The sequence below is a fragment of the Sinocyclocheilus grahami genome, unplaced genomic scaffold, assembly GCF_001515645.1.
Source record: "Sinocyclocheilus grahami isolate Dianchi unplaced genomic scaffold, SAMN03320097.WGS_v1.1 scaffold214.1, whole genome shotgun sequence".
NCBI lineage: Eukaryota > Metazoa > Chordata > Actinopteri > Cypriniformes > Cyprinidae > Sinocyclocheilus > Sinocyclocheilus grahami.
In genome coordinates, this window is record NW_015505393.1 from 971,333 (window position 1) to 986,833 (window position 15,501).

Sequence of the window (15,501 nt, forward strand, 5' to 3'; positions counted from 1 at the left end):
ATTTCTTGTGATTGCAACTTCATATCTCAAAGTTTGACTCGGCATGACTTTAATTCAGATTTTTCAACTTTCTCACAATTAGAAAGGGTCTGAATATTTAGGACCATGTGATATTTCAGTTTTTCTTTTTTAATAAATCTGCAAAAATGTCAACAATTCTGTGTTTTTCTGTCAATATGGGGTGCTGTGTGTACATTAATGAGGAAAAAAAATTAACTTAAATGATTTTAGCAAATGGCTGCAATATAACAAAGAGTGAAAAATTTAAGGGGGTCTGAATACTTTCCGTAACCACTGTATTTTTTCTGAGGCAGAAAAAGGTTTCAATACAAAACAGTGATTAGAAATGCTGAAAAACATACTGCACCTTAACTACATTTTTTTAAATTTTTTTTTTTATATTCAAACGTTTGGGGTCAGTAAGGGTTTTTATTAAGAAATTACTTTATACTTGTATTCAGCAAGGAAACTGTTCTGAAGGATCATGTGACACTGAAGATTTTGAGTATTGATGCTGAAAATCCAACTTTGCCATCACTGGAATAAATTATATTTTAAAATTATACTAAAACAGAAAACAATTCTTTTGAATTGTAGTAATATTTCAAAATATTACTGTGTTTTTGATCAAATAAATGCAGGTGAGCGTAAGAGCCCTCTTTAAAATATTTAAAAGTCTTACTGACCCTAAAATTTTGAGCATAAATTTTTTTTTTTATATTCAAACGTTTGGGGTCAGTAAGGGTTTTTATTAAGAAATTACTTTATACTTGTATTCAGCAAGGAAACTGTTCTGAAGGATCATGTGACACTGAAGATTTTGAGTATTGATGCTGAAAATCCAACTTTGCCATCACTGGAATAAATTATATTTTAAAATTATACTAAAACAGAAAACAATTCTTTTGAATTGTAGTAATATTTCAAAATATTACTGTGTTTTTGATCAAATAAATGCAGGTGAGTGGAAGAGCCCTCTTTAAAATATTTAAAAGTCTTACTGACCCTAAAATTTTGAGCAGTAGTGTAAAATGTAACCCCCCCCAAAAAAAAAGTCAATAAACACATTATGCATATATATTTTATATAATGATAGCTGTGAAGCCAGTTCACACTAGGAATGAGCAAAATGACATCTTTGTTTGCTTCATCTCCAGTAATGGAAAAAGCATAACAGGTTGCCATATGTTCATGTTGACATTTGCACAGAAAGTATTTCTCCATCAGTTCTTTTTCCAGTGTGCAATCTGGTATGAATTTTCCCTGTCCCTCAAAGTACCTCAGAACCTCAGATTGCTTAAAAAATGGAGCATAAATGCAGGCTCTTTAGAAATTAGACAAGTCCGTGTCATGCTTTTCTATTTGTCTGAGACCCAAGTTCACTGACGTAACAAATCTTTAGCTTATTGAATCCTGTTTACCGTCAGAAGTGAGTCTAAGGAATCTTTTAAAAGTTGCTTTTTTTTCTTTTAATTAGGATAAGCTAATTGATTATAATCAATATGTCTAGAAAGAACAGGAACTTCTGAAGCAGGACATTGATAATCCCAGATAAAAAGCCTTCATGTAGTTGTCATTTAATTAAAGTAATCAGGTCAGTGGTACAAAAAGGGTCAGTGCAAAGCAACTCATCCAGAGCAAAAGGAATGCCAGGCTCAAATCACATTTTGATAGTTATAAAATTAGTTAAAAGGAATACAACCCTGTGTGTGAGTAATAAAATGAAACTGGTCTTTTTTATGTCTTAAAACAGCAGTTGTATTGCTGGTGTATCGTCTGCAGTTCTGTGGTTAATCAAATTGAAGTCCCCCCAAAATGAGTTTATGGGAAGATCACGTGGATTTCATGAGTGAGTCAGAAAGGGCCATGGAAAATTGTAAATCAGAAAATTGTGTGGGGTAAACATTTTTGGGAACAACATTTTAGTAATAATGGCGCTCTCTGCAGCTTTCTGCCACGTACCCTTAACTTCTCTCCACCTGCATTAGCTTTTTTTTTTTTTTCTTTCTTTCTTTCTTTATGGCACAAAGCAGCCTTTTCATCCTTGACTACATCCTTTACAACATTATACAAGTAAACGAGGATATGTTAGAACAGAAACCCTCTTTTGTGCGTTGGTTTAGATTAGCGTTTAAAGAAAAACGGAGACCAGCTCCACATAATGACTCAATATGGATTACAAGAAGTCATCTGATTTTTCCAGGCAGGTCACATTTGACTCGGTTGCCTGGAGGAAACAGAGATCTGCGTGTCAGATGTAAAATATGGATGGATGCCAGTGCTGTGGTCCGTGCAGTGAGTAAGGGAGGGAAGGGATGGGCTTGGGTCCTCTGTAGATGGCAATATGGGTGTGTGGGTGCAGATGGAGTTCTCCAGCTCTTCCTGTGCCAGAGTATTGAAGCGTTCCACCACGCAGTGTGCTGTCAGACGAGCCTCTGGGTCGTGGTCCCAGCACTCTGTTATAGTCGCACACACGAGCTGCATGCCCTAAAAGACCAGGAAAAAATGGGAAATTATGAGCAGAAATGTCAGTAACGCCTAAGAAGCTTGGGAATATAATTTCAGTATGCCAGTGTGAATATATAATATATATATATATATATATGTGTGTGTACCTGTTTTTCTATTCTGGTGGGGACTTAAACCTGAATACACACAGACTCATGGGGACTCATGTCATGGTGGGGACCTAAATTGAGGTCCCCACGGGTAAACAAGCTAATAAATCACACAGAATTAAGTTTTTTGAAAATCTAAAAATGCACAAAGTTTCCTGTAAGGGGTAGGGTTGGAGTAGGGCAATAGAATATACTGTCTGTACAGTAGAAAAACTATTACGCCTATGGAGAGTCCCCACAAGGATAGCAAACCAGACGTGTATGTGTGTGTGCGTGTGTGCGTGCTCATGTTTGGAAAAATATATATATAACTGAACTTTCATAGGACAAAAAAATTAAAAAGCACGGGTATACATCAAATCTACTGAGAAAATCGATATTTTGAACATTTAATATATTTAATATTAAGTTTTGTTTTTATGATATACATGTATATTGAAATCTTAAATTTATATATATATATATATATATATATATATATTTGTTCATATATGTATAAACAAAAACGTGTATATACAGTATATATCACACATTTAAGAAATTAAATATATTCTGTGTAAAAAAAATTTTTTTTTTTTTACAAATATATTTTTAAAATATATTTTACTGTTTTTTTTTTTTTACTGGTTTTTTTTGTAGAGTGCTACAAAAATCAGTGACTTAGAAGGCAACTATCTATTCAAAATTATAGTATATATATGTATACCCCTGTTTTTGTGGTTTATGACTGTAATTGTACCCACTGGATGTGCTGTCCAGCTCGCTGGAATATCTGGTCGTCCTCTGTCTCTTAACACCAGATCTCTCATGCTGTCTATACAAGGTTGTTCACACACCTTTGAGCTAAATGGGGGTTCATAACTCTTTACCTCTGTTAAAAAAAGAAAACCGATATACTTGAAATATTACAGTATGTTTTTACAGTAAGTGCCTTTTAAGCAAATATCCATCGAGAGCTTTACTTGCCTCCTATGACGTCACACCTAGAGACCATTTCCCACAGCACCAGGGCCATGGAGTAGATATCAATCTGTTTAAAGGACTCTAAGTCCTCTAGATTTACCCTGGACTCCAGAACTTCAGGGGCCATGTAGCGTGCTGTCCCTACCTACAGAACACAGACCATGTAATTTAAATCAGACTTCACCAAATTTAATTACCAATGGTTTCATGTGATTACATCTGTGACCTTAACAAATCTGAGCTTTCGTTACACTTAAAAAGCTTGAAGAAATTAACACTGTGCCCAGAGCAGTTCTGCCCACTCAGATGATACATTTAGAAACGATTCGGTTTAGAATGGTTGGTTTTTTGAGTGTACAACGGATGCAACATTTGAAGTCAATGGCTCTGTTCTGAAACCTAAAGGGCTGCCTACGCAGGCATCATACGCCAAGTTCTTGGCGACTACATTGTCTTCCAACATTCTTCATTCAAGGCAGAAACTATTGAAATCTGTTTCTCAGGCACTATTTCTATCACTTGTAGTTGCTGCCTATGTAAAGTGGTATAAATCATCCCAAAAATCCAAGATAGCAGATAAAGCAAAGAAATATTTATTATAACTATACACCACTGTTCAAAAGTTTAGGTTCTGTCAGATTTTTCTTTTTTAATTAATACTTTTATTTAGCAATAAAAGTGACAAGACATTTATAATTTTATTTATTTTTTTTTATTTTTTTTATTAAATTGTAATAATATTTGACGACTGTTTTTTACTGTATATAAATCAAACAAATGCAGCCTTGGTTGAACATAAGAAATTGCTTTTAGAAACTTAAAAAAAATCTTACCAACCACAAACTTTTTAACAGTAGTGTACTTATTTTCATTTAGAGTTTATACTTTAAAATTATTGGTAAAAATGAAGTATAATTAAAAATGCACTATTTTACCCAATATTTTTGTGTGTTGTACATGTGCATATCAGCGTATTGTGTCATAGGTTTAGCAAGCAAAAAACTACATGGAGTGTTAAAAAAATCAGTGACTTATGAGGTTCAATTTCATCTAGCATGCTGCCTTATAAGGCAACTACCCATGTAGGCAGCAGACACCAAGGCAGCTCAATAGGTTTTGAAACAGAGCCAATATTTTGCCCCTCCTTCCTACCTGTCCACTGTTGGCAAAGTCATCTACAGTGAGCGAGAGGTCGAGTCGTAGAGCCAGTCCGAAATCACAGAGTGCACACTCGCTGTGGTTCTTCAATACAATGTTGCTCCCCTTCAGATCTCTGTGGACAATGGGTACTTTTGGTGTGCCGCAGGGTGTTGTGTCACTGTGCAGGTGCGCCAGGCCTCTCGCCACAGAGCCTGCCAGTGAACACAGCTCAATCCATGTGAGGATATGACCAGTCAGAAAGTCCTGAAGGTTGCCCATGTTATAATAAGCCATGATGAGCCAGTATTGCCTCTGGGGGGCGGCAGCAGTACCGCCTCGCTCCTCAGCAGTCAGAAACTGCACTATATTCTCATGTTTTAAGTTGGCGTCAGAGAATATGGCCCTTTCATTACACCATGAGGAATACTCCACCGCCGAGAAGATCTTCACAGCCACCGTTTCATACTGCCCACCCTCATTATGACTGAGCCGTGCCCGCCATACCTCTGCGAAGCGCCCCTTACCCACCAGTGCCTCCAGCTGGATGGGCAGCTGCTCTGTGTTGTGGTTTAGGTTATTGGCACAAGTCGATGAGATTTCTGAATTGACGCCATTGCTGAGGGACGGCAGCTTGCCGCGGTAATTGCTACCATTTACTTGGCCCTCGGCTGGATCTAGAGACTGGTAGTGGGTGCGTCGTGGACCCCAGTCTTTCGGTTTCTTTCTAGGCTGACGTGTGCGGTACAGGTAAAAAGCCATGGTAGCAATGACAGCTATCAGGAGGGGTGGAACCAGGCTTATGACTACTACTGGAATGACGTCTTTAGACTTCAGCTTTGAGAATCCTGGGAAACAAAGGGGAATCATTATATAATAGCACACATGGGCTCTGTTCCAGACCTCAGAGAAATGCCTTGGTACATAGGCAGCTGCCTTCTATTAAAAAAAGCTATGATGCTTCCTTAGAATTGGGCCAATATAAGGAATTTTGCAAGGCAGCATAGTCATAATAATGCAGCTTTAATACCTTAAAACACTGCCTACATACACTAAGCTCACTGGGTTTTGGAACAGAGCCATGGTTTTGTATCGCAAGGCAAAATGTTTTGGCCAAAAATGTTAGCAGTGTTGAAACATTCATTTGAACACACCATTAACTCCTTTGTCAAAGATGAGTCTGTCGTTGCACTCATGATCTCCAATACAGCCGCAGATGAAGAGCAGGCCATCTTCAGAGTGCTGAGGTGTCATCAAACACTCTTTAGAGGAGTAGTTTGCCAGCATTATGTTCTCCAGCATATCCTGAGGGTTATAACACAGTGTCCGCACACTCACGCTCACATTGTCCTTCTTCCTGTGAGAAAAAAAAAAAACTCTTCAGTTGTCAAAAAAGTGACCCGATTCTTCAGAGAGATAAACACAGGCTCAAGAAAAAATTATTTTTATGTTCCTCTGATGAAATGTAGAATACAATTTAACCAGGGAATCCCTGCTCAGAGGTGCACTTTGTTCTTTATGCCAGAGTCTAACATTTTCTGAGGGTTATAAATGTGTTTGCTGTTAATCCAGCATTAGGTGAGTCTTTGTTTGACCCCCTCAGAGAAGAGTCTCTCTTTTTATGCACAGCTTGCCTCTACTGCAGTCACTCAGAGTTCACCTCGATTGGCTTCTCCAAGAAGCTGTTCATAGACTGAGCAGGATGGAACTGGCTTACAAGGAGATCTCTTAAAAGGCGACCCATATTACACCACAGATCCCAAGTCCATATTCAGTGCAACTGTATTGAAACGTACTGCCAATTTAATTGCAAACCTTGTAGAACATATTTTATCCAGATAATGGTACTCACATGTGGATTCTTCTGTTAATGAACACCATACTGAAATATTCCTGACAGAGTTTTCTGTACTACTTATTGACTTATAAAGCGTGGCCACTGATTTCCAACAAATTAGTCTTATAGATCGGTTCTTTTTAAGGAATCAAAATGAAAATATCTAGAACAACCACTGAAGTCCGACTCCCAAACCAATGAATCTATTGAGCCGGTTGCTTTTAGTGAATCAAACAAATACAGACTGAGGTTCTTTCTAATGAATCAAAAACATCTAGCACCACCAGGAAAGTCTGACTACCGAACAAAATAAATGATTATAAAACGGATGGTTCCGGTCCTTGATTCTGATTGGCTGAGCCACGTTTGAAGCTGTTGTAAATTACTCTACGAACACACACCTTTGTTTACGTTTGTGTGCACTTTGTTGCAACCACAACCGATTCTGAGGAACTACATTGTTTGGCGGAAGAATAATGTTTTTATTAATATCATTACACTTTATTTGCTCGGTTTTATTTTGTGAAACCTTACTACGTATATGGAATAACTCCGCTTCACGTCGAGCTTAACAACGCCCCTTAGCTGTTATAAATTCAATGTAAACCACAGCTTCTTGGGGCTTATTGCTTTATTTCAATAGGTGAATCAAATAAATACAGTCTGAGGGCTCTTTTTAATAAATCAAAAACATCAAGCGCAACCAGTGAACACCAACTCCTGAACAAAATAAATTACTCTAATGGGCCAGTTCTGTTTAGTGAATCAAACACATGCAGCTTACAATCAATTAACTACTAACTAACTTACAACTAATTAAATCAGTGCAGTTGCTGAGTGTTCATATGACGAAGTGTAGTTAAAAGATGCACATTATTCGTTTTGTCAGTACAGTATACTATAAAAATAAATACTGTACATGACATATGTCTTGTTTATTGTTGTTTAATACTGTACATAGTAGTTACAGTAGTTATATAGGCATTTATGCTGCCTCTAAAAAGACTATTATTGAAGTTATCAGAAGTTCTTTAAGCTATTTAAGTGTGTGAGAACAGGGAATACTTGTGTATTCATACAGAGAACAAAGTTCACACTATCAAACTAAATTTTCAATGCATGTCACATACGCATGCTTCAAATTTAGCTATGGACTTACCATATCGCTACGCACACTTCTTCAGCCAGAGTACAGTAAGAGGTCAGACTGCAGTTGCTCATGCAGACGTTGTCTTCACATACAGGACTTGAGTGGTCACACCACTTACAGAGGTTGGTCTTTATGAGGGTGAAACTCTGCGCCTGCAACACTGCAATAAGGACAGCTGACAAGATTTCATAGTTTACACAGTATAACAATACTAGGCGGCATTTAGTACATTTTTTCTTATAGTGTACTATAGGTAGCTGACAAATAATGATGATAATGATATATAACATGGTAAATATGTACAGAATATGTTTGTGTGTTTGTTTGATTTTTCCACCACCTTTATCTATTTTACAATAGGCTGATGAATTTTAAAAAATATTTTTTGGTATGCAGAATGTTTTTTTTGTTTCGTAATATAAATATTATTAATTGCAGTCTCTCATTTAATAAACTTAATACAAAAATTAATAAAGGTAATGAAAAATGCATAATTGCAAGAAAGTTGTATGACCATAAATAAAATAATAATAATAATAAATTAGGCCTAAACTCAAAAGAAATGTGTAAACAAAACGTGTATATGATGGCCCTGGGAAATGTATTGCCTAAAAACACAAATAACTAAGGAGTGCAGTAAAAGCAGTCAAAATGGTCCAATGATGAAACGGATTGCAATGCAGAGTTATAAAAATGAAAGCTGTAATGACAGCTGCAATCAAGACAGTATTAAAGAGCAAATCTTTGAGCTACGTGATCCATCTGGAGTTCATAAATCTCTAATTGAAAATAATTGTGGACATGATTAGAAAAGGCTTAATGGTCTTAAAAGAATTGTCACATCTTTCACATCTTAGATCTTTGTGGTCAGATATGAGTGCCATAGGAAATTGAGCAATTGTTGGGGTACAATGCAGCCACAATGAAGCAGTCTTTGATAATGTTTAAACATATACCCTAGAATAAAAAAAGTAAAACACATTTGTTTCATAACAAGTATAATTAAAATCTATTAACATATTTACATATCACTCGATACTTACTGATATAAAAATTATATTTAATCTTTATTTGGAGTACTACATGTGCACAATGCACATTTCTTAATATTAAGGCCTAAAATGTGTTTTTATGTTACTATTGATGAGGACTGTATGATCTGTATGATCCAACGATGTTGGTCTTTAAAAGCAAGATATTTTAAATTATACTTGCAATAGTTCCACTTTAGCACATTCAGTATATCTTTAGTTAGACTACAGCACTACTTCCACACAATTAAAGTGCATTAAGTACAAAATTAGTTGTTCCAATTTAGCAGACTTTAAGTATACCAGTTTAGTACACCAAAAGTACAATTGCAAGGTATTTGTATTAAGTACATAAATATATAAATGTATTTGTAATACACTTAGCATGAAATACGTGTATTTTAAATATATTTTAGTATATTTATTTTTCCCTAGGGTATCCAAATGCAATATATAAACATATAATTATGTCTGAAAATACTCTTATAAGCAACTAGGAAATGCACAGCTTTATTATATATATATATATATATATATATACACACACAAAATCTTGTATACTCATTTCATAGATAGATTATTTTTGAATGGCCATCAACAGGCAAGTCATGACGGCATAGTTACAGAATCTACCAGCAAAGGCACTAATCAGCCTGACCCCTGGCTGTGAATGACCAGCCTTTGGGATTTTACTATTTTCTCACACTCTCTCCTCATCAATGTCACGCTTTTAAGTAACCTAGGTGAGAACATACATGTTATCTATGCATAGCGTTGCCTAAGGCAGTGTTTCAAAAATGGGTCACAGGCCTACCTATTCCATGTGCAGCCATCTGATACATGAGCTGGTTTGCAATCTGAGTAAAGAGGATGCAGGATAAGCCAATGACGAAAGGCAGAAAACCCCTTTAAACTCATCTTTTCTGACCTGCTACTCTTAAAAGAGATGATTTTGCACATCTCTCAACACTCGCTTTTAGGAAAGGCGCTTAGAATGTTTTCCTAAAATGGTTGCACAGAAGATGGTGCTAATATGGTGAATCTTAAATGTATAAGCCAGATACAAAACAGGCATTAAATACCGTCACTCACATAAACCATTCCTGCAGAACAAAAGCACTATGTGCTTATAGGCTGGCATATGAACAATCGGATAATGTTAAGCCATAATAACAGTGTAAAAATAGTGGGAGGCATAAATGGGAGCTGCTTTTCTGCTAGAAAGACACATAATAATGCATAGCTTGGATCAGCGGATGCCTTCTATTAAAAAAAGCTATGATGCTTCCTTAGAATTGGGCCAATATAAGGAATTTTGCAAGGCAGCATAGTCATAATAATGCAGCTTTAATACCTTAAAACACTGCCTACATACACTAAGCTCACTGGGTTTTGGAACAGAGCCATGGTTTTGTATCGCAAGGCAAAATGTTTTGGCCAAAAATGTTAGCAGTGTTGAAACATTCATTTGAACACACCATTAACTCCTTTGTCAAAGATGAGTCTGTCGTTGCACTCATGATCTCCGATACAGCCGCAGATGAAGAGCAGGCCATCTTCAGAGTGCTGAGGTGTCATCAAACACTCTTTAGAGGAGTAGTTTGCCAGCATTATGTTCTCCAGCATATCCTGAGGGTTATAACACAGTGTCCGCACACTCACGCTCACATTGTCCTTCTTCCTGTGAGAAAAAAAAAAAACTCTTCAGTTGTCAAAAAAGTGACCCGATTCTTCAGAGAGATAAACACAGGCTCAAGAAAAAATTATTTTTATGTTCCTCTGATGAAATGTAGAATACAATTTAACCAGGGAATCCCTGCTCAGAGGTGCACTTTGTTCTTTATGCCAGAGTCTAACATTTTCTGAGGGTTATAAATGTGTTTGCTGTTAATCCAGCATTAGGTGAGTCTTTGTTTGACCCCCTCAGAGAAGAGTCTCTCTTTTTATGCACAGCTTGCCTCTACTGCAGTCACTCAGAGTTCACCTCGATTGGCTTCTCCAAGAAGCTGTTCATAGACTGAGCAGGATGGAACTGGCTTACAAGGAGATCTCTTAAAAGGCGACCCATATTACACCACAGATCCCAAGTCCATATTCAGTGCAACTGTATTGAAACGTACTGCCAATTTAATTGCAAACCTTGTAGAACATATTTTATCCAGATAATGGTACTCACATGTGGATTCTTCTGTTAATGAACACCATACTGAAATATTCCTGACAGAGTTTTCTGTACTACTTATTGACTTATAAAGCGTGGCCACTGATTTCCAACAAATTAGTCTTATAGATCGGTTCTTTTTAAGGAATCAAAATGAAAATATCTAGAACAACCACTGAAGTCCGACTCCCAAACCAATGAATCTATTGAGCCGGTTGCTTTTAGTGAATCAAACAAATACAGACTGAGGTTCTTTCTAATGAATCAAAAACATCTAGCACCACCAGGAAAGTCTGACTACCGAACAAAATAAATGATTATAAAACGGATGGTTCCGGTCCTTGATTCTGATTGGCTGAGCCACGTTTGAAGCTGTTGTAAATTACTCTACGAACACACACCTTTGTTTACGTTTGTGTGCACTTTGTTGCAACCACAACCGATTCTGAGGAACTACATTGTTTGGCGGAAGAATAATGTTTTTATTAATATCATTACACTTTATTTGCTCGGTTTTATTTTGTGAAACCTTACTACGTATATGGAATAACTCCGCTTCACGTCGAGCTTAACAACGCCCCTTAGCTGTTATAAATTCAATGTAAACCACAGCTTCTTGGGGCTTATTGCTTTATTTCAATAGGTGAATCAAATAAATACAGTCTGAGGGCTCTTTTTAATAAATCAAAAACATCAAGCGCAACCAGTGAACACCAACTCCTGAACAAAATAAATTACTCTAATGGGCCAGTTCTGTTTAGTGAATCAAACACATGCAGCTTACAATCAATTAACTACTAACTAACTTACAACTAATTAAATCAGTGCAGTTGCTGAGTGTTCATATGACGAAGTGTAGTTAAAAGATGCACATTATTCGTTTTGTCAGTACAGTATACTATAAAAATAAATACTGTACATGACATATGTCTTGTTTATTGTTGTTTAATACTGTACATAGTAGTTACAGTAGTTATATAGGCATTTATGCTGCCTCTAAAAAGACTATTATTGAAGTTATCAGAAGTTCTTTAAGCTATTTAAGTGTGTGAGAACAGGGAATACTTGTGTATTCATACAGAGAACAAAGTTCACACTATCAAACTAAATTTTCAATGCATGTCACATACGCATGCTTCAAATTTAGCTATGGACTTACCATATCGCTACGCACACTTCTTCAGCCAGAGTACAGTAAGAGGTCAGACTGCAGTTGCTCATGCAGACGTTGTCTTCACATACAGGACTTGAGTGGTCACACCACTTACAGAGGTTGGTCTTTATGAGGGTGAAACTCTGCGCCTGCAACACTGCAATAAGGACAGCTGACAAGATTTCATAGTTTACACAGTATAACAATACTAGGCGGCATTTAGTACATTTTTTCTTATAGTGTACTATAGGTAGCTGACAAATAATGATGATAATGATATATAACATGGTAAATATGTACAGAATATGTTTGTGTGTTTGTTTGATTTTTCCACCACCTTTATTTTACAATAGGCTGATGAATTTTAAAAAATATTTTTTGGTATGCAGAATGTTTTTTTTGTTTCGTAATATAAATATTATTAATTGCAGTCTCTCATTTAATAAACTTAATACAAAAATGAATAAAGGTAATGAAAAATGCATAATTGCAAGAAAGTTGTATGACCATAAATAAAATAATAATAATAATAAATTAGGCCTAAACTCAAAAGAAATGTGTAAACAAAACGTGTATATGATGGCCCTGGGAAATGTATTGCCTAAAAACACAAATAACTAAGGAGTGCAGTAAAAGCAGTCAAAATGGTCCAATGATGAAACGGATTGCAATGCAGAGTTATAAAAATGAAAGCTGTAATGACAGCTGCAATCAAGACAGTATTAAAGAGCAAATCTTTGAGCTACGTGATCCATCTGGAGTTCATAAATCTCTAATTGGATTTGGATGAATGTAGTATATGGCCTGGTGTGTGTGTATGTGTGTGCTGGGGTGTATTTGGTTTGGTGCACACATCACTGAAAGCATGTGTATTCATGAGAGTGTCAGGAGTTCCTGTGGTTAAGTGGGATAAGCCTGAATTCCTTCCCACGCACACTGTCTCCTCTGTCCTGATACTACCACATCATGACAATATTAATTGTTTATTAAAAGCAGATGAGGGGTGGGAGCCTTTTTGCTGAAGGAGTTCAGCGATCTTACAGTAAACAGTATTAAAGGAAAGAGCAGAGGCACAGACTCCCAGATGTCCGCTGATGCCAACCATCAAAATATACAACAGAGAGAGAGAGAGAGAGAGAGAGAGGGGGAGGGGGGAGCATGAAGGGAGATAGAGACAACAGAGAAAGAGAGAAAAACTGAAGAAGAAAAAACTTAAGGCTAAGCACAAAAGCCCCCGTTCTATAAACTTTAAAGTAATTAAACTCTGCAGCAACTGCTGCAGAAATATATTGAAGACAGGAGCGCTCATACTGGCCAAGTTTGAGGCACAACCCCTCAGAGCTTATGGGAAAACCAATGGCTGCATGCTTACAAGAGATGCTGGCCTGCGATTATTTGGTTTGCACTCAAGCAAGTTTCCCCTTTTGTTCCCTGTTTGTAATTCATAAGTATGATACTACAAATCTTACGCCAGGTATAATTTATAATATTTGGGATGTTTTCTAGTACCACCCTCAGGAGTGTTATTAAAACACTAAATAGTAAAACATACATATAACTACATATATTGTACATATAAGCAGTATTTTAAGCAGTTTTGTATAATAAAAGTAAATTAAAAACATAATTGTAATAATAATATAATGCAATAATAAACCAAAAAGTATATAATTGCTTAATGTATATTAAACATATTTAGCAAATATTTATGTATATATTAAGCAGTTTTATTTTATAAAATGATACTGTATTAGTTAAAATTTGTTTTATATGACAAAACAGTAGATCTGCTGTTCAAAATGTTAAAATAATTGAAGACAAGTCTTCTGAAGAAGATGGAGATCAGTGTGGCTGAAGCAGAGAAGAGGACTGGGAAGAATGCCGTCAATATGCAGGAGACTTATACAGTGTATCTTATAGAGACGAGGTAAGACACTTGACTTCACTTTCACAGTACTACAATGCATCATTAAAGGTGAAATGTGTAATTTCACCAGAATGACAAAAGTAATGAATGTTTTCGAAAAGTCCCATCCCGAAATCACACATTGGTTGTGCCCATATTGCTGTGTCAGGTTTTTTGAGAATCAAGATTTGAATGAATTGATTGATTACTTACAGTAGCGTTAAATTTGACATTAAATAGAAATTCACCCTATAGACACTGTGAAAAATAGTTGTAAATAAAGATGATTTGAGTAAATTTTTCAAGAAAGTGCTGTTTTAGTCTTTCTACTTCAAAATTTCACATTTAATTAAATGTGTTTATTGCTGTTTCTTTGTAATTATTTGTGAAATTTACCAGCAATTTATGAATGAAAATAGTTTTTCAAGTAAATCCTTTTTTGGTAGTATATTTTCAAAATGCGTGTTATTGATTTCATCGCTACAATTCATTCATACAATTTCATTTTTTACATTTATCTTTTTTACCGTGTAATTTTTAAATGTCATAAAATGACTTCTTTCTGGTGTCGTTAGGGATGCAGCGATTAACCGGTTTCGCGATTAACCACGCTTTAAAACGTCACGGTTAATTAATCGTAAGGGTTCCGCTAAACCGAGTGTTTCTGTTACACGGAACGGAACTGTTGCAGCTTGCGCAAAATGAAAACAAAGTTACACTAGCGGTGCACCAGCTTAAAATGACGTGAAAGGCACGGAGGCTACTACATGCATTAGATGAACAGTGACAGAGGGACCAAACAGCAAAGCTTTATTTCTACCAGAGAAATGCCTGTCGATAGTGTGGGACCATTTTGGGTACACCAAGAATGACCAGGGTGTCATTTAAATATAGCTGTAAAAAACTGCTGCTAAAGAGCGAATACATAAGGGATAATGCACGGCTTGCTGTACATTGAACGATTTTAATGCACGACGTGAAGGCAAGAACCACCTCACGCGAAGCTACAGCTCGTTATGAAGCTACCCGCTTCAGATCAGAAAGAGATTAAATAGTGCGGTAAGATCACATTTATTTGAATTAATTCATTATAACATTTAGCTACTTGAATTAATTATTTGAGAGAGAGCGGTGACAGTTGCCTGTGTGAATTAGCCTACATGTGTCTGTGCGTCTCTCCAGTAGGCTATTTAATCTATTTTATTAATAAAAGTCACAGGGCAGCATTCTCAAGAAGTTTGTGTCCTCCTGAATGTTTGTACACGTACGCAGCGCGATCTCCGATCTCACAAATCAAAATAATAGACATGATTTTCTCAGGCCACATGTAAAATCATATGAATTATTATAAAGATTATTAAAATGAATACGTATGGATAACAGTTGATTACAATATTTCAGTTTATTTCCATCATTAGTAACAGTTTCCCTTGTGGGACAAATAAAGTTAATATTAGTTGTATTATATTAATAATACTTCATTAACTTTGTTATTTACTATCCCTGTTGTAGTATTATTCATAAGTAAAAACCAACAATATTTTT

General features: G+C 36.0%; 2 protein-coding genes across 3 annotated transcripts in view; one reads left to right on the top strand and one right to left on the bottom strand.

Moving 5' to 3' along the window:
- Nucleotides 1-1,096: 1,096 nt before the first annotated feature.
- Nucleotides 1,097-8,032, bottom strand: LOC107596078 (TGF-beta receptor type-2-like). 2 transcript variants are annotated; one of them, XM_016286693.1, is made up of 6 exons: nt 7,715-8,032; nt 5,873-6,075; nt 4,734-5,566; nt 3,585-3,726; nt 3,362-3,489; nt 1,097-2,487 (listed from the first exon to the last, which is right to left on the bottom strand). In XM_016286693.1, the coding sequence occupies exons 1-6, from the start codon at nt 7,993-7,995 to the stop codon at nt 2,209-2,211; spliced, it is 1,866 nt and encodes a 621-aa protein (XP_016142179.1). In that variant the 5' UTR covers nt 7,996-8,032; the 3' UTR covers nt 1,097-2,208. The 2 variants fall into 2 exon arrangements, with proteins under 2 accessions (XP_016142179.1, XP_016142180.1); XM_016286694.1 differs by lacking the exons at nt 3,362-3,489; nt 3,585-3,726 and having other exon boundaries at nt 7,715-8,030.
- A 5,468-nt stretch (nt 8,033-13,500) lies between these two features.
- LOC107596089 (sorting nexin-4) overlaps nt 13,501-15,501 on the top strand; it is a 14,244-nt gene continuing 12,243 nt past the window's right edge. Inside the window, exons 1-2 of the mRNA XM_016286707.1 lie at nt 13,501-13,524; nt 13,868-13,977. Coding sequence (XP_016142193.1) covers nt 13,501-13,524; nt 13,868-13,977 — 134 coding nt within the window. The remainder of the gene's footprint in view (nt 13,525-13,867; nt 13,978-15,501) is intronic.